Genomic DNA, 25,365 nt, shown 5'->3' on the forward strand with positions numbered 1-25,365 from the left:
CTGCTGCTGCTACTGCAATGTAAAAACAATCTTATTAAAATCAAGAAAATCGAAAATTATTGACTCTAAGAAATAGCTAAATCGAGTTTCTATTAAGTAATAATAATAATTAACGTTAAATTATTGGGTATCATAATTTTCTAAATATTAAATATAGAAGCCACCAGAATTAAGTTGAACGACGCTTCGAATGAAAGGTTTCTATGGATTCGAGTCATGGTTGAATAGACTGAGCTGTCTGTGTATTACACCTAGGCATGTCAACTAGCCGCTCTTTAGCGCTAGATTTGAACACCAGAAAAACTGCTTCCGAAAATTTCATAAATAAATTTCATCAATTTCCATTTCCTCAATAAAATCACAATAACGTCTTCATTATTTACTTCTAAATATTTAAAACGCCATTTGGACAATTTTGAGCAAAAAGAACGTCACAATGGAAATGTCATAATTAAACACCTATATAATATAATCCGAACTTCCGGAACTTTGGAAATTGTCTTACGTAAAACCGTATGCGAAACCTAAGGGGTATGTATGCAATTTACAAGTAAGATTAATAAATAAATTCCATCGAAAGAAATAAAATAAGATGGATGACGTTTGCTTACCTGAAAAATGGCCGAACTGGAAGGAGGGATCAGCTGACCTGGGTTTTTATACTGACAGTGTGACGTCATTATCCTGACCAATGAAAAGTGCTGATATTCGCGCCCAGTGTAGAAAGTCAAAATTTTCTAATGGGATTCGAACCCGATTAACGCTACCCAAATTATTTCGATCAAATCGACGAATTAAATAAAATTTATAATCATTATGATGTGTCCTCAGTAAACCCGACTAGAGCTGTTGTTTGCTCATCCGTTTGAAAAACTGTTGGCGATTTATTCTGAAAATCGTAGACCCATACAAAGTTGCATAGCCAAAACTAAACTTAAAATCCTCTGTGACTACCACGGGTCTATGGTCCAGTGGTTAGTGTGCACGTCTGAAGAACTGACGGTCGCGGTCTCGAACCCGGCTGGAACCAATCATTCTGGTTTGGCCAAGTATTTTATTCTTTTTTATGTTTCAGATTGTAATGCGGGGGTGGCTTCAGGATGGCCAGAAAATACGGATTAGACATTCTACAGGACTGTATCCATGGTGCATTCCAAAAGTGCAGAGTGACGCCCTTTCTTTCTTTCTAATCTTTCTTCGTATCTTCGGCTTAATAGGCAGCCAACCAATAAGTATTCGTATTTATTGTAAGGTATATGCCGAGTTGGTACTCTTAAGGTTAAAACTTTTAAAAACTTTAAAAAGTTTGATCAAAACTAAATGACAACACTATTCAAAAGCGTGACTTTTAACCAGCAGTTTTTTCACTCTTTCTCGATGAAGCCTAGGTTATTGATCCACATAATTTCCTTGATTTTTCGGCTGCATATACCTGCTATCACTGCTGCAGTTTTCTCTAGTTAGTGTCCTCTTCGTATTAGTTAAATACTGGTGCTAACTTATTGAGTAATATATGTTCTACGTTTTACTAGGCTCGGTGATGATAATGATTTAGAATGTCTATTTTTCGTCTGTGGGATCAATCTTTTTAGATATCTCGCATAATCTATTGAAATTGCCCTCGCCGAATTCGGTCTTAATACGTCACCTGCTCACGACCTGCGAGCCTTCAGGTTACCCCCTTCGATACCAACGATACCGAGGATACCTGTTTCGCGGCCTGTGAGCCGGTTACGCGCGCGGGTCAGACTCCCTCGTCCGTCATATATATTATGAAATGACTTATGTACTGGATGATTATCCCACTATTCAAAGAAATTTTCGTGAAAAAGCTTAAGTGCAGAAAAACGTAGAGAGGACAAGACGTCAGTGTTGGACTTGGATACTAGATTTGAGGCTGGGGTACTTTCTGACTAGGTCACGGCGGGTACTCTACGTCGTGAAAAATCATGGTTACTTAGGGGCACTTAAGTGAAAAACTCATGGATTGAGGGGCGTCTCCGAGGGGCACGAACAAAGCTCGACGACGGTCTTCCGGAAACCTGGAACCTCCCTGGATCAGCCCGGGGACGGAGTTAATTTTCCACCCATCTGCTCTATTTCAGAACAATAGCGGGAATTCCTGAACCGCACGTGACAGGAAACGAACAAATCAAACATGTTCTAAATTCTACATAAATCTATTGAATAATTTATTGTCTTTTTTCAATCATGAACTTATAAACAGTCAGTCTAATGTCTATCACTAATACAAGGTGGGATCGCGATTATGTAGACCTTATTCACATACACGTCAGCTACTGTTCGCACGCGTCAGATTGGACGTCAAACGGCCGTCAAATATGTGTTTTTAATTCGGTTAGCCGCTTGCATTCGACGGCCATTATGACGCGTTATACGACGTCACGTGAACAAGGTCAAGGTTGGAAATCATTCCGAGGTTGTACATTCGTTGATGAACATCGATATTGGTTAACGTTTTTTCGTAGACACTGCGTGTGGTTGTCGTCCTGTAGAGGGAAAAAGAGTCAACATCTCATTAAACATACATATCAGTTATAACACTTAGTTTTCACCAAAATTGAGAATCATAAATTATTAGAAATAGGGCCTGTTCGCACAGTCGTGACTTTAGTCCAAAAGTGGTCTTAATTAATCTTAGAAAGGTTGTTTCATCGGCTAGAACTGAACTTAGTCTTGGACAGGTCTCGATCCTAAGCCGTGACTTTACTACGTGTATACTGGTCCGAAGATTTTAGAAATTATTTTTATTTTAAGAGTACACTATTTTGATATTTTTGGTAGTAATCGAGCTCTTGGAAACTACTCTGAAATAGTTAGTCGTAAATGACGCGGGTCTGTTGCATCCTCCCTCTGCAGGGACTCGAACCTGATGGCATCGCTACACTCAGCCACGGCACGAACCCCTGCATCAGTAGACCGGCTGCGCAGGTACATGCGCAGCTTTCCGAACGAAAACTGGCGGCACCAATCAGATTGCTCGTTGTATAATCGTTGAGGCAAATTTCAAGGAAGAACTATAAATGGGAAAACCCGGGCTAAAATAAAACGGGATTTCTGATTGGCTAAAAATCACATCATCTGAACTGCGCATGTATTTGCGCACACGGTCGATTATGGCAGGGTTTCGTGCCGTGGCAATCTCGATGCCATCATGTTCGAATCCCTGCCGGGGGAGGATGATTGTGGCAGGGTTTCGTGCCGTGGCAATCTCGATGCCATCAGGTTCGAATCCCTGCCGGGGGAGGATGATTGTGGCAGGGTTTCGTGCCGTGGCAATCTCGATGCCACCAGGTTCGAATCCCTGCCGGGGGAGGATGATTATGGCAGGGTTTCGTGCCGTGGCAATCTCGATGCCACCAGGTTCGAATCCCTGCCGGGGAGGATGATTATGGCAGGGTTTCGTGCCGTGGCAATCTCGATGCCACCAGGTTCGAATCCCTGCCGGGGGGAGGATGATTATGGCAGGGTTTCGTGCCGTGGCAATCTCGATGCCACCAGGTTCGAATCCCTGCCGGGGGAGGATGATTATGGCAGGGTTTCGTGCCGTGGCAATCTCGATGCCACCAGGTTCGAATCCCTGCCGGGGGAGGATGATTATGGCAGGGTTTCGTGCCGTGGCAATCTCGATGCCATCAGGTTCGAATCCCTGCCGGGGGAGGATGGTCCGCTCGATGCCATCAGGTTCGAATCCCTGCCGGGGGAGGATGGTCTGTTGATGATCTCAGCTCGTTTTACACCTACCTGCCCAAACGGCTCGTTTCAGTTTATAACAAACGCACGATAAAACCAGGAAGTAAATATACATGGAAAGAATGAAGATAACCCGACCACTGACTGGTAAGACTGCTAGTACCGGGTAGACCCAGATATTCGCGTAGTATGCTATCCATAATACCCTGAAAATAGATTGGGAACTGTATAAAAATTCTATAACTTGATGATTCTTCCCTCTCCCTCTCCCTGTCCGTCCCTGCCCCTGTCCCTCTCCCCTCTCCCCGTCCCTCTCCCTGTCCGTCCCTGTTCCTCACCCCCTCTCCCTCTCCCTGTCCGTCCCTGCCCCTGTCCCTCTCCCCTCTCCCCGTCCCTCTCCCTGTCCGTCCCTGTTCCTCACCCCCTCTCCCTCTCCTGTCCGTCCCTGTTCCTCTCCCTCTCTCCCTGTCCGTCCCTGCCCCTGTCCCTCTCCCTGTCCCTGTCCCCCTCTCCTTGTCCCTGTCCCTCTCCCTGTCCGTCCCTGTCCCTCTCCCTGTCCGTCCCTGTTCCTCTCCCTCTCTCCCTGTCCATCCCTGCCCCTGTCCCTCTCCTTCTCTTACTCTCCCCAAGCTCTCACTCCTCTCCCTTTCCCTCTCCTATGCTCACCTCCGTCTCCCACCCCTCTCACTCTCCTCAAACTCTCACCCATCTCCCTGTTTTTCTCTCTGAACTTACCACAAACCGTAAACTAACGCGAATAACGACAGTCCTTTTATACAGCGTTTTAAACTAGGACAATGATGATTGGTCATTAACATTTCCACGAATAAAAACACAATAACGGTGGTGTGCTGAAACAAATATAGAGAAATCAATCTTCAGAAGATAATCTATCAGTTATACATAGATTGATGAATCAATTATGGTAATCTAGAAATAATCGACAGCAACCCTCGATCCTAGAACCCTCGACTGAGGTGGAGGAGCTATTTCACAGGGTCTATAGCTGTAACATTGTTAGTCAGATTTATCATTGCGAAAGACGATAAATACACAACTTTTGAACTGAAAACGAAACTGTTAAATTCAGAGAACAATATTTTTAACATTTTCTAAAAATCAAAACTTCGATTTTTTGAAAATCCTGTTCCTACCTTCGTATTTCTGTGAAACCACAGACTCGATGCGTTTACCTTCTTAAACCCACACCACACAATTTTTTAAATGATATTAATTTACTACTGGTTAGACATAATTATATAAGTACACGTAACCCGTAACCTTGGACATGTAGAAGTAGAATCACAATTAGTAAGCGGGTTAGGTTAATTAGGGTTAGGGTGAGAACTAAACAGAAAGGGTTCAACGGAAAAGTAAAGAAACTTGAGAACAGTTAAAATAGAACCAGAAATATACAATTATAGAATGTGGTAACAGTAAATCGATATATACTCACTACGCTATTTAGATAATTACGTAAAGCGTTTGACTACACACGTGTGTGTGTGCGTGTGAATTAGATTTGAAAATCTAGAAAAAAATAACTGAATTATCGGTAAATTTGTTCACTGGGAAGAAAAGAAAAATGATAGCTGAAAAGATGAATATTGTGCTGATGAAAGGAACGAAAACATTATACAATTGACCCCCGATAAACCGCCCACACATCGGCGCAGAACGATTTTAGCGGTATAGAGAGTATGGCGGTATATCGGGAGTGTTTTATTATGTATGTGTATTGAGGTGTACATTGAGAAAACCTGGCGACAGGCGAGGGTTGCGGTAAATGGGAGGGCGGTATATCGGGGGTGTTTTACTATGTATGTGTATTGAGATGTACATTGAGAAAACCTGGCGGAAGGCAGGCGGGGGTTGCGGTAAATGGGAGGGCGGTATATCGGGGGTGTTTTACTATGTATGTGTATTGAGATGTACATTGAGAAAACCGGGCGGAAGGCAGGCGGGGGTTGCGGTATATGAGAGGGCGGTATATTGGGGGTGTTTTACTATGTATATGTATTGAGATGTACATTGAGAAAACCTGGCGGAAGGCAGGCGGGGGTGGTGGTATATGGGAGGGCGGTATATCGGGGGTGTTTTACTATGTATGTGTATTGAGGTGTACATTGAGAAAACCTGGCGGAAGGCAGGCGGGGGTGGTGGTATATGGGAGGGCGGTATATCGAGGGTGTGTTACTATGTATGTGTATTGAGATGTACATTGAGAAAACCTGGCGGAAGGCAGGCGGGGGTGGCGGTATATGGGAGGGCGGTATATCGAGGGTGTGTTACTATGTATGTGTATTGAGATGTACATTGAGAAAACCTGGCGGAAGGCAGGCGGGGGTTGCGGTATATGGGAGGGCGGTATATCGAGGGTGTGTTACTATGTATGTGTATTGAGATGTACATTGAGAAAACCTGGCGGAAGGCAGGCGGGGGTGGCGGTATATGGGAGGGCGGTATATCGAGGGTGTGTTACTATGTATGTGTATTGAGATGTACATTGAGAAAACCTGGCGGAAGGCAGGCGGGGGTTGCGGTATATGGGAGGGCGGTATATCGAGGGTGTGTTACTATGTATGTGTATTGAGATGTACATTGAGAAAACCTGGCGGAAGGCAGGCGGGGGTGGCGGTATATGGGAGGGCGGTATATCGAGGGTGTGTTACTATGTATGTGTATTGAGATGTACATTGAGAAAACCTGGCGGAAGGCAGGCGGGGGTTGCGGTATATGGGAGGGTAGTATATCGGAGGTGTTTTATTATGTATTTGTATTGAGATGTACATTGAGAAAACCTAGCGGTAGGCGGGGGTGGTGGTATATGGGAGGGCGGTATATCGGGGGTGTTTTACTATGTATGTGTATTGAGGTGTACATTGAGAAAACCTGGCGGAAGGCAGGCGGGGGTGGTGGTATATGGGAGGGCGGTATATCGAGGGTGTGTTACTATGTATGTGTATTGAGATGTACATTGAGAAAACCTGGCGGAAGGCAGGCGGGGGTGGCGGTATATGGGAGGGCGGTATATCGAGGGTGTGTTACTATGTATGTGTATTGAGATGTACATTGAGAAAACCTGGCGGAAGGCAGGCGGGGGTTGCGGTATATGGGAGGGCGGTATATCGAGGGTGTGTTACTATGTATGTGTATTGAGATGTACATTGAGAAAACCTGGCGGAAGGCAGGCGGGGGTGGCGGTATATGGGAGGGCGGTATATCGAGGATGTGTTACTATGTATGTGTATTGAGATGTACATTGAGAAAACCTGGCGGAAGGCAGGCGGGGGTGGCGGTATATGGGAGGGCGGTATATCGAGGGTGTGTTACTATGTATGTGTATTGAGATGTACATTGAGAAAACCGGGCGGAAGGCAGGCGGGGGTTGCGGTATATGGGAGGGCGGTATATCGAGGGTGTGTTACTATGTATGTGTATTGAGATGTACATTGAGAAAACCTGGCGGAAGGCAGGCAGGGGTTGCGGTATATGGGAGGGCGGTATATCGGGAGTGTTTTATTATGTATGTGTATTGAGGTGTACATTGAGAAAACCTGGCGGAAGGCAGGCGGGGGTGGCGGTATATGGGAGGGCGGTATATCGAGGGTGTGTTACTATGTATGTGTATTGAGATGTACATTGAGAAAACCTGGCGGAAGGCAGGCAGGGGTTGCGGTATATGGGAGGGCGGTATATCGGGAGTGTTTTATTATGTATGTGTATTGAGATGTACATTGAGAAAACCTGGCGGAAGGCAGGCGGGGGTGGTGGTATATGGGAGGGCGGTATATCGGGAGTGTTTTACTATGTATGTGTATTGAGATCTACATTGAGAAAACCTAGCGGAAGGCAGGGGTGGCGGTATATGAGAGGGCGGTATATTGGGGGTGTTTTACTATGTATATGTATTGAGATGTACATTGAGAAAACCTGGCGGAAGGCAGGCGGGGGTTGCGGTAAATGGGAGGGCGGTATATCGGGGGTGTTTTATTATGTATGTGTATTGAGGTGTACATTGAGAAAACCTGGCGACAGACGGGGGTGGCGGTAAATGGGAGGTCGGTATATCGGGGTTTGACTGTACATTCATTCGGTGTCTTCTCGATGGATTTAGCACATCAACAAAAATTTTTCATTTTTGGATCTCAAATTGGGGAGTGTATTGTAGGCCCTCTTAATTATTTGATTTATTTGATGTTGTTTGATGTTGTACTCAGTCTCGCAGTCGACACTTAATCAGAATAGCTGTAGGTCTTGTTAGTAATTAGAATGACTTCAAACTGGACTCAAAGACCGATTGGTCCAAGGTCGGTTATTAGTTCAGCTAAAACCGAAAAGTTTTAAATCTAAGTAATATGGCTGTGGTGGAACTGGGCCCAGACTACAGGGGCCAGTATTAACTTTAGCCCCGGGAGGTTAAATCAATTAAAAATGAATTGAGTTAAAGTTACTAGCAGTCCAAAAAACAAAATCTATGCAAAAAGGGAAAATTTCAAATTAACGAAGGCGGTTTTTGATCGGTTGGAAAATCATCCCGTAGAAGGGGTTTAAAAGTCTTATTTGGGGGGGGGGGAGGTTCTACTTACCATAATATGATTGAGCCAGGACGGAAAAAATTTGTCCAACGCGACCGGAAATATCAACTCTCGGTTGTACGCAAATATGGACCAAAATGACGTCACTACAAACTTAAAGACGAAATAGAACGAATTCAATTATACCGAATCATCGTGAAAATCAGCTTAATCGGTTTGTTCCCGCCACAAACAATAACGTTGTTAAAATACGTAGACATCGGGGGCGAAAGTGAGATACTTTTATCCTGCATTCATTTAATAGTCACCAAGAGCGACTTCGCAAGGGCGGGAGACAAGCCTGACGAGTGGGTCCAGTAAACTCATCTTCACCCATCAAGGGATTCGAACCCACTACGCTTAAGCTGTTCCCCGAACTGGTGGAAGCGAGTTCGGGAGTGATACCGGACCCCTGGCAAGCGAGGATGAGTAAACTGCGCTAGTCTCAGAGCCGACATGCTCGCTTGCCAGGGGTTTGATAATTACCTCCCGCCGAAGCCTGGTTGCACCCCTTCATTGCTCTATCGCATTGCTCAAGATTTATTTGGTGAACAGGTTGCCGCTAAGCAGGCTATTTCTCAAAATTGAAGGAATTTTTAAAGGAGTTTCAGGCATGTTGCGCAAACTATAAAAAGACCCTAAAAAAAGGTCGCAGTCTGTTTGACGTTGAGAGGCGCGGGAGACTTACAAGCCCGACTGGTAAAGCGATCACCGATAGTGTATAATCTCTAATACGCTGTAATAAAGACGCTCGTCTTGGATCGCCGGGTTGATAATCAGTGCCGAATAGATCGTTCAAAAAACACACTCCAAACAACATTCCTTGGATCCACTGGAAAAAAATTAAATCAATTACAAATATCGTATACACTGGACCCAGTTCCACAGTCGTGAGTTAGAGTTAATTCTGAGTTAAAGTTAGTTCATTTTCAATGAGTTAACTCTGAGTCAAATCTTAACTCAGAACTGTTGAACTGGACACTGGAGAGCGTCAAACGGAAGATGTTATCGACAATTTGGAAATCGGTGAAATGGATTATATCATTGAATTTTCTGGTTCGTGTTTCTTGAGAAATGGCCGAACATGTCCCACAAGTGACCAGTGGTCCCTGCGTGTCAACTGGTCCTAACGCGGTATCGACTGACACAGTGCGCGCGGCCAAAGACCGACGATGATGCTTAAAGGTCAAAATCCCCCGACGCTATCACTGAGACGCGTAACGGAGATAGTAATCGTAAAGTTGTGATAAAACTACCATTTCGGACTTTGTAACTAGAATTGGAACTTAATCACTGGTGTTGGAGTTAAATAACTGGTTAAAGACCAGCGCGAGCCACAAACACGGAAAATAATTAAATACAGCCCAAAGACAAAGCCCCCCCCCCCGACGCTCGTCCCCAGGGCCCGACCACACAACTTAGTCGGTTACATTTTCCAGAGAAAATATTCAAAGAAATTTCGATCGAATAATGGATGAGTTTGCGTGTTGAAACAAAAACTCAGGCAAAACATCTTTTACATCCGAGATTCTGGCCACCCGGTGCCCGCCCGCTCTTCAAACTGAACTACACCGACTTATACCGCCCTCTACAATCTAACCTCGGTAAGCTAGACTACGTCATAAAATCGATAATCGCTGATGAATATGGAATACGTACCAGATTCCAAAACGTCAAATACTTCCATTTTCCCGCGTACGTCGACGGTCGTGGAAGTTTCACTTCGTACGCATCGTACCAAATCGAATAAGCGTAAACTCCACAGATGGACAGGTGCAGGAGAGTAGCGATTGCAGATTTCATCGTGTGACAGCTCTGCGCGCGGCGGGTAGTACTGCTCTAGTCCACAGTACTACTGTGTTATATAGCGCGATTTCTGGGAATTACCCTGCGACGACTACTACAAGTGCGACAGTACGCGTACTGTGGCAGTACTATTGTGGCGCTGCGCACTGTAGGCACTAGTGGATTGTCCAGAAATAAACTGGAAAATGTGACACTAAATAGAAATTGAAAATGTTCAGAGACAGAGTCCTGCTGGGAGTTTAGGAATGGAATTTCTTGTTTAATTTGTGGATCATTCAAAACCGCCCCACCCCTTGAACTTGAAACCCAACATGGGCTCAGATACATCATAATGCCCCACGAAAAAAAAACGACCCCAAAACATAAAATTTTGTCTCTGTAGAATCATAGAACTCAAATCAAATTTGTTTTGAGTTCTATGGTAGAATGTAAACCGATATGCGTTAATTGAATCGGGAATCCTCGTGGAATTCCGGCAGGACGAATCGGGAATTCTCGTGGAATTCCGGAGTTGCCCTTTGAGGGTCACCCCCATCAACCCGGTGTCTCTGTATCACTACGCGTTCGAGCTCCCAGGTCCGCACACTTATAATTATATCATCATATCGACCACGATATAACTTATATTCCGAATCGGTCGACATAAAACAGTATATCGATGATATTATACATGGAGCAATTAATAAAAACAATATTTAGAGTTGATGATATTGCTCTGTCGGATTTAGACCGCTTTGGCGCCAGCCTGTTAACCGTCGTTTTTAGTGACGTCATTCAGCCATGTTCGCGCTTCGGAAACTAGAATTTTGTCGCGCTATTAAAAATCGAAATTAAACCAATTAACACGCCGATTAATCGCACCTATTAATTATAACGACACAGGGGATGATTTGAGGAATCGATTAGTGTTGAGTCAGGTGCGGAGAAAGACTGCATTTGTAGGAATCACGCTTGTAATCGGGGTATATCCCGGATATCCCAGTTCTGGGATAGTCCCTCCTCTCGGGTTGGCGGCGCGGCTTTCCCAGGTTTGTGTGTAAACAAACTTGTGTTTATTTTCTGAAGGTGAGCTATATTTATAATATCGTTGTCAGTAATTATTCGAACGAGTTGAAAGTTGCGCATTGAACATTTGTTGAGAAAATGATGTGTGAACTTGTAATACGTGTATCTAAAAATGGGGGATGGATCGAGTTTGATTCCGAATCTCTAGCCCCCGAGTATACAGATCAGAAGACAGGCAGCGGGTTCGAATCCTACCTTAACCGATGTAATATATTTATTTTTTTTTCGGTGCATTTTATTTTAGCGAATTTCGTTTTTGGTATTTTGTGGCAGATATAATAGGATTTGTGGCTAAGAACCAATTCATAAATCAAAATTTATGGCCCAGCTCAGCCTCTTGACTCCTACTACTTGACTCCCCTCTCCACTCCAGCCGAGTCCAGGTTCGGCTGATGTCCCGGGTTTGAATCTAAACTGTTATTTAAATGCATTCATACAATATTTAAATGTTGGCAGCAAATAGAAAATTGATCTGAATGCATTTATGTTTGTTGTATTACTCATCGCTTGTGTATTTATGGGTAGTTTGCTGTATCGATTTTATTCTAAAAATAGATCGTTGATTTATAGGTCGATATAAATGAATTGTATTATAGACTGTTCCACCATCGATGAACAAAGATTAAATAAATATTTAGTGAGATAGGATATAAGAAAAATATAAAAAAAAGATTTTATTATGAATTTAATGATATGAATTTTTAAAGTTAAAAACATTTAATTGGAATATCGTTGTTGAAATTAGAAATATGAAGTAAAACCTATTTAAACTGTTATCTAAAAGAAAAAAAAAACTATAAATTGCGGTGAAAAAATCAAAATAATCAATAGTGTGTAATGTCTTTTTCAACTTGACTTCATTTGGGTCGCTCATCACACAGAAAAGAGATTTTGTAAAACAAGTTTAACAATATGTCTCCATGCCTACCAACTGAACGTTTTTATCAAATACTGGGGCCAGTTGCTCAAATGTTGGTTAAAGATAACCGGCGTATAAATACCATAGTAACAATGGACTTCTAATTGTCACAATGTCAACTATCCACTGGTTAACTCTAACCAACTTTAGAGCAACTGGCCCCTGGTAATCAAAAATTACCGGTATATGTTGACACCCAATAAACGTTCGAATTATGCAGTCAATTTTCTCTTTGCTTTTCCATGAAGCTTTTTTGGCAATTCTTCCTTATCGTCATCTGAAACAATTTAGTTGAAATAGACATTAAACCACCAATGCATGGTGAAAATAAGATTTTCCCGAATGATTAAGATGGAAATCAGTTTAAAAGAGATCATTTGTTGATTTTTAGGATGGTTTCAAACTGACATATCGATATAATGACGTCTCAAGTCGAGGAAGAACCGATCACTAGCGAACAAACGTCTATGGATGGTAAGAAGATTTAATTCTTGATTCTAATGTTAACGAAAACTTGTCAAACACTTATAGGTGTGGTTGGAGCAGTCCGATTGAATTAAACTGACTTGACGGTGATCAATCTTAATTGGAGCAGTCCCATTCAATAAAACTGACTTGCCGGTGATCACTCCTAAAGTTGGAGCAGTCCCATTGAATTAAACTGACTTGCCGGTGATCACTCTTAATTGGAGCAGTCCCATTGATTTATTAAACTAACTTGCCAGTGATCACTCTCATTTGGAGCAGTCCCATTGATTTATTAAACTGACTTGCCGGTGATCACTCTTAATGTTGGAGCAGTCCCATCGAACTGTACTGACTTGCCAGTGATCACTCTCAATTGGAGCAGTCCCATTGAATTAAACTCACTTGCCAGTGATCACTCTTAATTGGAGCAGTCCCATTCTGTCCAGGTATTAATTCTCGATGTATATTTTTACATATATTTATAGTGGAAGAAATGATAATAGTCACTTCCTCTCCGTCTGCCGCTGGTAGTACAACAGATCGCGCAGTAGATGGCATCACCGATATCAAAACTAAACGTTTAGTGCTCGTTAAAAACGAAAATGGGTCGAATACGGACGCGCCGATTTCAATCGCCGAGGAGATTACTGACGGTAAGAATTCTCAATTGTTGATCATCTAGTCAGTGATTCAGTCAAATACAGGTAGATCATGTGATTGGCCCATCATCTAGTCAGTGTTTGGTTAATGATTGATACATCGTCTGTTTTGTGATTGGTCAATTCATTCGATCACATTATTAGCTGGTTTTGGTTGATTCTCTGGTGGTACGTGATTTATTTGTCAGTGTTGTGTAAATCAGGGAATTTTGTAGGAAAAAAAAATTCAGGGAAAAGTCTTGGAAATAATTTGAGATTGCGCATAAAATCAAATTCGTGTTTATGGATTGAATCGGATCAAGTCAGGGAAAAGAAACCGAGTCAAATAAAGGTGGCGCCACCCTGAAAAATTTCTGGTAAAAATGATGATTGAGGTTTCCATAGACAAGTAATAATATATAAAAAAATATTGAAAAAATAATAAAAAAATATCAAAACTTTTGAAAATGGCTCATAGAATTGAGTTGAAACGTTAAGCTACCAGGTAGTTTTTCTTTTTATTGTGGGTTTTTGTCTACTAATGATGATTTGCGAATGATTGTGATGATTGTTTCAGATGATGGCGGTAGCGAAGTCATGACGATCGACGACGACGGAGCTCAAAAATCTCGTTCGTTAGAAGCTTTATTCCGGGTAACCGACTCCGAATTACAGAACTTTACGATCACCGAAATCGAACAACAACCGAACTCCTCGGTTCGTACGATCTCGATCGTTAACGCCGGCGGTGATAAAATACAGCTGATCAGCAGCGGCGCCGACGACGACAATCAGTTACAATCGTCGTCAGGGATACGAGTAATTTACGCGGATTGCGACGATCCGAATAAAGATGGCGCCATCGACGAATCGGCGACGGATGATAAGAAGAAAGCGTTGAAAATCGAAACGGCGTTGTCGCCGACGACGACGAATTTAGAATCGAAACCCGGGCGACATATCTGCCCGTATTGTAGCCGGGCGTGCGCGAAACCGAGCGTGCTCCAAAAACATATCCGGGCGCACACGGGTGAGCGCCCGTATCCGTGTATCCCGTGCGGGTTCTCGTTTAAAACGAAGAGCAATCTTTACAAACACTGTAAATCTCGTACGCATACGATTAAAGTCAGTCGTCATAGTAACCGCGCGATGTCCGGCTGTACGATGTCGGAGTTGCGTTACATGCGGAGTATCGCGTCGGCGTCCGGAGAGGAGTACAATCCGGAGAAACATGATCACGCGGTCGATATCGACGAAATACCGCTACAATCGACGAACAATCAGCCGGTTACCGCGTCGTCGCCGTCGGAAACGAACGATAATCAACAACAATACGTGTCGTTGGCCGGTAACGAGGTCGTGCAGGTCGTCGAGGTCGGAGAAAGCGGAGACGAGCAGACGGTGCTTTATAATTTACACGTACCGAACGACGGTAGCGGTCCGTATCTCGTACGGATGAATCCCGAGGAGCAGACGCACGACGACGACGACGAGCAGACGGATACCGCCGGAAACCGTCTGCTCGTCGTCGACGGCGATGAAGGAAAGACGAAAAGCGACGAACAGCAGACGACGAGCGTTTTTCTCGAAGGCGAAGACGCGGCTCGAGTTCTCATGACGCAAATTCATCCGTCAACGTCTTCGAAATCGATGGAAACCACGGCGACGACGACAACAATGATCACCCCGTCGGAATTGTTGAGTAAACGCATCAATTATTTGATCGATAAGAATTCGGCCATTTTGGATACGCCGATGGCCGACCGGCCACGACCGAAGCGGCTTTCGCGACAGAACAGCGAAGTAAAACTGGTCGAGACTCCGGTCATCGTCCGGGGCAACGTGGAGTCCCCGGTCATTGTCAGGGGCAACCCCGGGACGCGAGACGCGTTATCGAAAAAATATATCGCGTTGACCGAGCAATTGAATTCGGCTCCGATTGCTAACGTGCTGCCACCTGGTGGCGACGACGAAGATATGATAGTTGTCGGCGGCGATACGTCATCGGCGGAATCTCTACTGCTAGAGGGCGCCGCTGTACCGGACGACGGCGCAGGATCGAATTCATCCGAGATTAAAATACGATTTAAAATTCCGACGAAACCGACGGAATTAACGAGTGAATCAAAACAATTTCATTCAACGCTCCTGACGACAAGAAGCCCCGCCCTGATGACTAGAAGCCCCGCCCTGACGACGAAAAGCCCTGCCCTGACAATAAGAAGCCCCGCCCTCTCATCGTCATCCAAACCGAAATTAATCCATCCGAAAATTATCAAAGTAAAAACTTCGCCGACTTCGAGTAAAACGTCGATCGACGAACTACCGGCGCCATCTGGTAGCGACGTAGTTACAACAATGACTGCGTCGCCGGCGACGACGACGGCTAATTCCCCGCCCGAGTGGAAGATGATCCTAAAAGGGAAACTGCTGATGAAACGCTCGATGAGTGCGGAGAAGATGATATCGTCAACGGCGACGGAACAATGTCAGAAAACGCTGCTACAACGAGCCGTTTCCGTTCCGATATTACCGCAACAATTAACGCCTTGCAACGAGAAGCAAGTGTCGCCTAGCGACGCGATAATCGAAGAATTTGTCGTCGCCGATGGCGACGCGAAACATAAAGAGACGAAGGTTTTTTCGACACCGACGAAATCGTATTTGAGTTTGATTCCTCCGCAGTTACTGACGCCGAATACCGATCAAATATCCGACAACAATGAGTGGTTGCCATCACGATACATCGATCAGTGCGTCTACACGTCCAATAGCGCTATCGTATCGCCCGTGTTGCTCGGCAACCAGCAGTTATTGCGTTTGCCGAATCTCGGGCGTGATCTACCGCCGTTGAACCTCGGCGCCGACACGCTGGCGAGATTCCAAAAAACCGACAACGACGACGAAATCATTGCCATGGAAACGGACGATTCGACGGCGATGTCTCAAAAAATGGAGAACGTTTCTCGGTCGTCGTCGGGCGGCGACGGTAAAATGGAATCGTCGACGAATCCTACGTATTGTACGATTCAAGGTACGCAACCGATGTACGTTCTGCAGAGCACCGGTAAAAAACTGTCGATGTATTCGAATTGGCGAATTGCCAGCCACAATCCGAATCCGATGGGTTTATCGTCGAGGTCGATGCTCGCGTTGTACGAGACAAACAAACGATTAGATACGTTAAACTACGTGAATTCATCGCCGGAGAAAGACGGATTATTGACTCATTCGAGTAACTGGAGCGCCGCCGTTCCTCAGCAACAGCAGCAGACGGATGAAACCGTTACCGTCGACGACGAGATCGTCGACAATATGGCCGATATCGCCGTCGTCGAGAGCGAGGTCGTCGTGACGACCGAGCGACGTTCGATCGTTAAACCGGCCGTACGCGATTTAGAGTTGGAGATAATCACCGCGGCGACGCGCGATGAGCAGACGGCGGACGACGGCGTCGTCGCGGCGACGGCGTCGGACGCGGATTTAAAAACGAAACGCGCGCGATTAATCTCGATCGGAGGATTCAAATCGGAAGAGGAATACGTGTATATACGAGGTCGAGGTCGCGGGAAATACGTCTGCCAACAATGCGGCATACGCTGTCGCAAACCGAGTATGTTGAAAAAACACGTACGCACGCACACGGACTTTCGGCCGTACCGATGTAAACAATGCCATTTCTCGTTCAAAACTAAAGGAAATCTGACGAAGCACATGAAATCTAAAACGCACTATAAACGCTGTATGGAGATCGGGGTTTTCCCCGTTCCGACGGCAGTGGACGATACGCAGATCGACTCGGACGTTCTCGAGCAACAGATCTGGTGGTCGAGACTAGGATCGATCGTATCCCAAGACGGTTCCCACGACGACGACGACGATGATGACGATGATGAAGACGATGATGATTCAGATGATGCTGCTGCTGCTGCTGATGATGATGCCAAAGATGCGTCTTTTTCCGGGTAGGTGCTGCTACAATCTAGGGGTCCCTATTATACCTTGATTCTTAAAAAGAAAAAATCATACTACTGAATGCTTTTAAAGTTGCTTGAAGCTCCTTTGATTTTGGCAAAATGCCCGAAATTCCTTCAATTTTGAGAAAAAGGCGATTAGAAATTTGGGACCTTGATTTCTGTTTCCATCCAATTAGACGGTCACCAAATAAGAAACTGAGTTTAATAGCGTTTAACAAAATTCACAAACAAAACCACTTTTGAGAAAATGCCCAAAACTCCTTAAATTTCGAGAACTATTTAAGTTGTAGAATTTGTGAACAAAACCACTGAATTACCGGTTTACCGAGATAAACAGTGCTGATATTTTAGGAGAAGTCTACTGTAATTGAGATATGAAAGTGATGCAGAAGTTTCTTCGAAATTTCGAGATTTTCTCCTTTCAAACTCCTTCAAAACTCATTACATATGAACAAAAGCCGTACAGTAAAACTACGCCTAAATCGAGTGGTGAATTTGAAATTTTACTCCTTGAAAAATACTTGATAACTTATATCCAGTAGGGCACCGTTATGACCAATAGTGGTCCTAAATCTTAAGACTGATCTTAAGTTGTTAGATTGGCTAAAGAACTAATTTTTCGATATATCTCTAAATTCGAGTTTCAATTTTTCTCGCTCATTGTTTGATATTTCAATTATCGCATTCATTATTAGAGATTGATGTCGTTTAATTTCGCGCAGATCGACCGCACCGATACCGAGGCTCGTTCAAACATCGTCGTTCGCCGCTCAACAGGAGTCAACTGCGGTCGCCGCGGTAACCGAAGAATCGACCGATCGACCGGTTTACGTAGCGATACAAAACGAGTCGACGACTGTTGCCGCCGCCACGCGACCGCAATACGCTAAAATCGCTACCATCGACAATAATCCTAAACAACAGCAACGGTACGGAGATTTAAAAGTACCTCTTAGAGGGACAAGGTGGCGCCACTGACCTGAAATACCTGGAAAACTCTGGGAATCAGATAAATCTGATATAAATCAGGGAAAACTTAGGATCCGGTTCCACAGTCATGAGTTAGAGTTAACACTGAGTTAAAATTAGTTCATTTGACCTGAAATACCTCGATTTCTGAAAAACTCAGGGAATTGGACAAATTTTACTATAAACCTGGACCCAGTTCCACAGTCATGAGTTAGAGTTAACTCTGAGTTAAAATTAGTTCATTTTCAATGTTTTAACCAAGAGTCAAATCTTAACTCAGAAATGTGGAACTGGACCAAGGATAGCATTATATATATATATGTTAGTTCATCAGGACCCAGTTCCACAGTTGTGAGTTAGAGTTAACTCTGAGTTAAAGTTAGTTCATTTTCAATGTTTTAACCCAGGGTCAAATCTTAACTCAGAATTGTGGAACTGGACCCTGGGGTCGGTTGCTCAAAAGTTGGTTAGAGTTAACCAGTGGTTAGTTGATATGGTGACAATTGAAATTTAATTGTTACTATGGTATTTAATGGCCGGTTATGTTTAACCAACTTTTCAGCAACCGGCCCCCGGAAAACTCAAGAATATAAATCCCACAATCACAAAGTAGAAAAACATAAAATGTCGAGAATTTTCGGTTTTAAATTATTAGAATTAACTGAGTTAAAATAAGTTCATTTTCGATGAGTTAACTCAGTCAAATCTTAACTCACAACTGTGGAACCGGCTCCAGGGAATTTGACAAATTTTACCAAAAACCCGGAATAACTCAAGAATATAAATCTTATTAAATATCGAGAATTTTCGGTTTTAAATTATTAGAATTATTTTCAGATTCAGTACAATTTACGGCTACACAACGAAAACTGGATCGGAGTTGAAAAATAGAAATCAAACTGGACACACAGGAGGAGGAGGAGAAGAAGGAGGAATAGAAGCAGAAGGAGTAGAGGAGTTGAGTACCGATCGTGAGATAGCTCGCAGTCTGTTAGATCTAGCGAAACGAGGAGACTCCGTTAAAAAATCATCATCGATTCCTTCTGCTGCAGTCGCCGTGGCGATACAACAACAGAACGTCGTCATCGACGACAATGAAACCGACGAACAAAAAGGTGGCGCTTCGAGGAATTTTATTCGAAAAAAAAAAACGATTTAAATTTCGATCAAAAATTTTCCGCGTCTTTGTTTCAGGAAATCGGCTGGATACTCTGATCGGGGCGCTGATGTCCCGAACTCATCCTCCCGACGCCGCGGCAACGACAACAATGAGCCTACCGACCAGCAGTTACCAAGACAACGATGGACCGAAAAAAGTATCGAAAAGGCCGCAGCAGGAAAATGTCTCTGCGACGACTGGGACGGAATATCTCGAGAAGTCATCTCCAGTAAGAGATTGCTGCTGACATCTAGTGGGGTAGCTCGTGGGCGCCATCTAGTGGGCCCCTGGTGGTCCTCACTTGCCACAAGTAGAATCTTGTATTGCCGCAGTAGTTGGTGTCCCACTAACACTAGCGACACCTGGTGGATCCTCACTTGCCACAAGTGGAATCCTCTCTTGCGGCAGTTGTTGATATCCCAATACGCACTAGCGACACCTGGTGGATCCTCACTTGCCACAAGTAGAATCCTCTATTGCCGCAGTTGTTGATATCCCAATACCCACTAGCGACACCTGGTGGATCCTCACTTGCCACAAGTAGAATCCTCTATTGCCGCAGTAATTGTTGTCCCACTCTAACTAGCGACACCTGGTGGATGTTAGAATCCTCATTATTTTTGAATGAAAGTCGAATGTTTAATTTCAGATTTCGTCTGTAACCACGGAAACGGAACCAGCTCTATCGATATTTGGCAGACGAACGTACGCTCAGAAAATCGCCGCACTTCAAAACGCCTACGAAAAAGATCTGAAATCGTATCTATCGAGTCGCCATAGCAACAGCACGACTAGTTCCGGGTTCGTACCGCCCGTATTGTCGAGCAACAATACCGGTGAGCCCTCGTCGTTACCGGTGGCAACCAGTTCAGTATCGGTGGACTCAATGGAAGTATCAACGTTTACGGAGTCGGTTGAATCAACGTCGAGTTGCTCGGCAACAATGACTGCATTGTTACCGGTCGTCAAGCAGGCTCAGTCGGTGCCGACACAGATTAGATATATGTCGTCTGCGAACGTGAAACACGGTCAAAAACGGAAACTGAGTTCGGAACTTAACGAAATGGGTGGCTCCAAACTACAGCGGGTTGACTCCAAACTACAGAGGAATGACTCCGAGAAGATTCACTCGGATAGAATTGACTCCAAATCGATAGGGACTGACTCCAACTCAAAGGGAAATGACTCCTCTATTGAAATGACTATTGACTCCTCGTCTGAGACTCCTCAGTCTCAGACTTTAATGCTCGCTATGGTTAAAGGTCAACCGGTGCTGATGTTAGCTCCGGCGGCGTCCAGCATGAACGCCTCTGCCGGAGTCACCCAATCCCGGCCGCTTGTCACTCCAACGGAGTCATCCATAAAACTAAACGTTGTCATGCCGAAAACAACACCGGCGCCATCTACGAGCAATCGCAAACGACAGAAACCGCAGTCGCTCGGACGCAGCGTTTCTTCATCCGGTGTCGGAGTGCAGAATCCGTCTGCTGCTCTGAGCGTCGGAGGTCGGACTCCGTCTGCCGCTCCAACCGTCGGAGCTCGGACTCCATCTGCCGCTCCAACTGTCGGAGCTCGGACTCCGTCTGCTGCTCCGACTGTTCTACTCGCGGCTGCATCCGCTCCAGTTGTACGACCTATAGCGCCACATAGCGGCGAGATTAAGCGTAGTATAAGCGTACCGACGATGATGAGATTATCGTCGTCGCCAGGTGGCAGCACGTGTTCACCGAGCGGTACGAGTATAATCCACGCTACGAGTCAGAAACTAGCGTGTGGTTCAAACGTGATAACGATTCCTTTATCAACGAACGTTGCTGCTGGAGGAGCTGCTGGAGTTACTCCGATTTCACTGAATTTAACTCCAACTCGTGCGAATTCTGTACCGAACTCAAAGAGTTCTCAAGCCGTATCGAGTCTTGGTGTTCTAAACTCAAAGAGTTCTCAAGTTGTATTGAGTCCCGGCGTTCTGAACGCAAAGAGTTCTCAAGCCGTATTGAGTCCTTGTGTTCTGAACTCAAAGAGTTCTCAAGTTGTATCGAGTCCCGGTGTTCTAAACTCAAAGAGTTCTCAAGCCGTATTGAGTCCCGGTGTTCTAAACTCAAAGAGTTCTCAAGCCGTATTGAGTCCTGGTGTTCTAAACTCAAAGAATTCTCAAGCCGTATTGAGTCCTGGCGTTCTAAACTCAAAGAGTTCTCAAGTTGTATTGAGTCCCGGTGTTCTGAACGCAAAGAGTTCTCAAGCCGTATTGAGTCCTGGTGTTCTGAACTCTAAGAGTTCTCAAGCCATATTGAATCCTGGTGTTCTGAACTCGAAGAGTTCTCAAGCCGTATTGAGTCCTGGTGTTCTAAACTCAAAGATTTCTCAAGCCGTATTGAATTCAGGCTCGGTATCAAACTCAAAGAGTTCCAACGCGAAAGCGCCGATAGTTCCGCAAGTTGGAATCGCCTTCCTATCGAGCGGTGTCCCTGTTTTACTGCAAACCGGTTCCTACGTGTCGTCGGCGCCGATTAGTGACACGGTGGCGCCCTCTCGTGGTGGAAGTGAAACTACCGTACCATCCGTTCAGTGGTTACCGAAAACCAGGGACCTTAAACAACCTCTTCCGGCTCAAGGTTACGTGGAGGACCTGTCTCCGACGAGTAAGTCGTTCGTCGTTAATCAGTTGTCTAAGCAACAGCAGCAACAATTGCAGAAATCTATTTCGACCGCTGCAGAGGAGAGCGATACGGAACAGGTGTCGCCGGGAGACGATAAACAATCAACGACGAAGAAACCCGTCGCCCAACAACCGTTGTCAACGGCGACGATAACAAAACCCGTTACCCAGCAACCGTCGTCGACGGCGACATCGTCTAACAATATAAAATACGTGGAGGGTGAAAACAGCGCTCCGTTCGAGATCGTACCGATTCCCGGGAAGGTCGAGGATAATTCGAAGTCGCTAAAAGACGGTAAATACGTGTGTCACATCTGCGACAAATCGTTTAACCAGGAACACCAACTGTCGCTTCATAAAAACATTCATTTCTTCGAGCGTCCGTATCGATGTGTCGAGTGCTCCATCTCGTTCCGCACGTACGGATTGTTACAACGTCACCGTCGCTCGGAGATACACGCTACCAAGGCGACGGTGAACATGCAATACGGCGTACCGACGACCGATAACCCGCGTCCGTATCGGTGCGATACGTGCGATATGGGCTTCCGTATTTACGGGCATCTCGCTAAACATCTACGCTCGAAATTACACGTGACGAAAGAATCGAATCCGGACGACGTCGATCGGCAGACAGATATCTCGATCCCGCCGGATGATAATACTATATTCCGGTGCGCGGACTGTAAAGTGGATTTTACAGTTTTCACGTCGTACACGCGGCATTTACAATCGAAACAACACGCTTCGAACGCGACGTCGCCCGCGACGAAGGAGACCGTTATAGGTGGCGCTGATAGCAGCGAGGACGGCGGCGAATCGGACAGTTCGTTAGACGGAGCGATCGCCATGTCGCCGGAGGAAGCTGCTCGATTGTATAAATGCGATTGTTGTAATACCGCGTACAGAGAACGAGAACAACTCGATAAACATTTACGTTCAAGATTACATTCGGAAACTATCGAGAAATTGGGTCAAATCGAAGAAGGTGAAGGTCAAATCGAAGCAGACGAAGGTCGTATCGAAGCAGACGAAGGTCGTATCGAAGCAGATGAAGGTCAAAGCGAAGCAGACGATGGCGAGAATCTCGAGATTAACAACGACGTATCGACTGAGATTCAATCCGAGTTGGTAGAGGGCGCCGGTGAGTCGTCGAGACAGAAATGCGGATTATGCGGAGTCTCGTTCTCGTCTATAGATCAATTAAAGGTAAAACACGGACGAAAAAGACGGTCTTGACAACCGGAGAAATTTGAAACCGATAATCAATTGTTGTTTTCCTGTTTTCTATTTGTAGCAACATTTAGCGAGTCACGCCGAACTGCGACCGTACGTTTGTAAATTCTGCGATGCTGGTTTTACCAACGCCCCATCGTTGCGTAGTCATCTACGCATTCACGAACAGGTAACCACCAGATATACAAGGTCAAGGTTCTTCCGCGTCAGCCATTGCCATTTTGTTAGTTGGACAATCAGGCAGAAAGTCCTAGCCTAAAATCCAAAATAGATTGAAGGACAATTTGGGGTTTCGAGAACTCATTTTGATTTTCCGATACTTTTCTATAGTTATTGAGAAAAAACTGGAAATTTCCATAGCTTTTCGCGGGCCTAGAAATAATTCCATAACTTTCCAAAACCTGTTAGAACCCTACACAATCACCTGGACCCAGGTTCACCGTTCAGATTCCACTCATATTTAACTCATTGAAAATTAACTTTCTCAAGTTGTGAATTGTAAGTTGTAAATTGTAAGTTGTATGTTGTAAGGTGTAAATTGTAAGTTGTATATTGTAGGAATTGAAGTTCACGTGCGGTCATTGCGGAGTTGCGTTTTTCTCCTCGGAATCGCTGAAAAATCATCTGCAACAACAACATCAACAGAGTTAAACTACACCCTGGAGCCATCCCTTCAGCCTGGAGTCAGCCCTTCACCCTGGAGCACACCCTGGAGCCAGCCCTTCAGCGTGGAGCATACCCTGGAGCCAGCCCTTCAGCATGGAGCCATCCCTTCAGCCTGGAGCAATCCTTTTAGCCTGGAAGCTAATCCATTGCGATTTGCGAAGTGTGGACAATCACTGGGTATAAGTAAAATGTCTGATATCTGCTGTTTGTAGTTTGCAGAATATTCAATCCCTGGGAACTTGAGTTTCTCATTGTGACTTAGGGAGTTGTCTCCTGATGATTTAAAGTACAGTGCAACCTTGTTACAGCGAACTTCAAGGGACCAGAAAATCTGTTCGTTATAACTGATAGTTTGTTATATCCAGTATTAAATTATTTAGATTTTTAGTGGAAATTCTATATTTGTTAGAATCCAATGAATCGTTGTATCAGGGTTCGTTATCACGAGGTTCCACTGTATAAATCTTTGTTTTATACCCCAGTCTAACCGGGGCCTTGTTAAGGATTTACCCCTAGGGGTAACTTTAATACCCAGTTTATGGGAATTTAACCCCTTAGACCTAGTCTATGAGATCGGGTTCAGGTCAAGGATTTAACCCTAGGGGTAACTTTGATACCCAGTCAATGAGAATTTAACCCCTTAGACCTGGTCTATGAGATTGAGTCCAGGTCAAGCATTTAACCCTAGGGGTAACTTTGATACCCAGTCAATGAGAATTTAACCCCTTAGACCTAGTCTATGAGATTGAGTCCAGGTCAAGGATTTAACCCTAGGGGTAACTTTGATACCCAGTCAATGAGAATTTAACCCCTTAGACCTAGTCTATGAGATTGAGTCCAGGTCAAGGATTTATCCCTAGGGGTTACTTTGATACCCAGTCAATGAGAATTTAACCCCTTAGACCTAGTCTATGAGATCAAGTCCAGGTCAAGGATTTACCCCTAGGGGTAACTTTGATAACCGGCGGTCTATGGAACTGGGGTCAGGGTAGTTCATTGAATTCAAGCTTTGTTCACTAAGTAATGATCATTGTATTAGAATATCTATCGTTAAACAGTTAAAGATGTCTAAGTTTAATTGAAGTTCATATTGTGAATTACAGGGGGCAGTACTGTACGGTCTCCTTGCGGCATTTCTTAGAACTAATATAATATTCAAATTTGTGTTGTTAATTGTTACGCACAGGTGGCAGCACCCCTAGCGGCATTTATGCAAACTAATAATGTAGTACTCGTCTATGACTGTAAATATATATACGAGTTGACCGTGGATCATGTTACAATAACGTGTACACGTATTAGAATAAATAATAGTTTACTTTGTTTTTATCGATTTATTCGTTATATTCAGAATAAAGAATACGAATTGATTAAATTACTTAATAAAAAAACGTTGCTTCCACGAAGTAAAAAAAGGGCTTGGTTTTTCACTTAGTTTTCTGAGAGTTTGTTGTCTACTCTCATTTTGCTGTTAGGAGGCTGCGGGATATTGGACAACTGGAATGTGAGGAGGCA

General features: G+C 44.5%; 2 protein-coding genes across 2 annotated transcripts; one reads left to right on the forward strand and one right to left on the reverse strand.

Moving 5' to 3' along the window:
• Positions 1–2,202: 2,202 nt before the first annotated feature.
• On the reverse strand, positions 2,203–11,080 carry LOC141910089 (androgen-induced gene 1 protein-like). Its single transcript, XM_074800807.1, has 7 exons — positions 10,959–11,080; positions 9,951–10,290; positions 8,980–9,123; positions 8,304–8,405; positions 4,450–4,565; positions 3,766–3,920; positions 2,203–2,510 (listed from the first exon to the last, which is right to left on the reverse strand). The coding sequence occupies exons 2-7, from the start codon at positions 10,092–10,094 to the stop codon at positions 2,473–2,475; spliced, it is 699 nt and encodes a 232-aa protein (XP_074656908.1). The 5' UTR covers positions 10,095–10,290; positions 10,959–11,080; the 3' UTR covers positions 2,203–2,472.
• On the forward strand, positions 10,907–25,148 carry LOC141910405 (uncharacterized). The gene is made up of 10 exons (XM_074801143.1): positions 10,907–11,162; positions 12,473–12,555; positions 13,035–13,202; positions 13,765–17,152; positions 17,887–18,093; positions 18,971–19,248; positions 19,328–19,521; positions 19,942–23,157; positions 23,246–23,353; positions 23,743–25,148. Exons 2-10 carry the CDS (start codon positions 12,501–12,503, stop codon positions 23,833–23,835), a joined length of 7,707 nt encoding a protein of 2,568 aa, XP_074657244.1. The 5' UTR covers positions 10,907–11,162; positions 12,473–12,500; the 3' UTR covers positions 23,836–25,148.
• The last annotated feature ends 217 nt before the right edge of the window (positions 25,149–25,365 follow it).

This window comes from Tubulanus polymorphus, chromosome 8, assembly GCF_964204645.1.
Source record: "Tubulanus polymorphus chromosome 8, tnTubPoly1.2, whole genome shotgun sequence".
Lineage (NCBI taxonomy): Eukaryota > Metazoa > Nemertea > Palaeonemertea > Tubulaniformes > Tubulanidae > Tubulanus > Tubulanus polymorphus.

Coding starts and splice junctions, on each gene's coding strand:
- LOC141910089 (XM_074800807.1), bottom strand. CDS start 10,094: ATGAAATCTGCAATCGCTACTCTCCTGCACCTGTCCATCTGTGGAGTT. Junction 4,566..8,303: donor CCTGGCTCAATCATATTATG/GTAAGTAGAACC, acceptor TATTTGTTTCAG/CACACCACCGTTATTGTGTT. Junction 2,511..3,765: donor GAAACGAGCCGTTTGGGCAG/GTAGGTGTAAAA, acceptor TTCCCTCTACAG/GACGACAACCACACGCAGTG.
- LOC141910405 (XM_074801143.1), top strand. CDS start 12,501: ATGACGTCTCAAGTCGAGGAAGAACCGATCACTAGCGAACAAACGTCT. Junction 17,153..17,886: donor AAAGATGCGTCTTTTTCCGG/GTAGGTGCTGCT, acceptor AATTTCGCGCAG/ATCGACCGCACCGATACCGA. Junction 19,522..19,941: donor ATCTCGAGAAGTCATCTCCA/GTAAGAGATTGC, acceptor GTTTAATTTCAG/ATTTCGTCTGTAACCACGGA.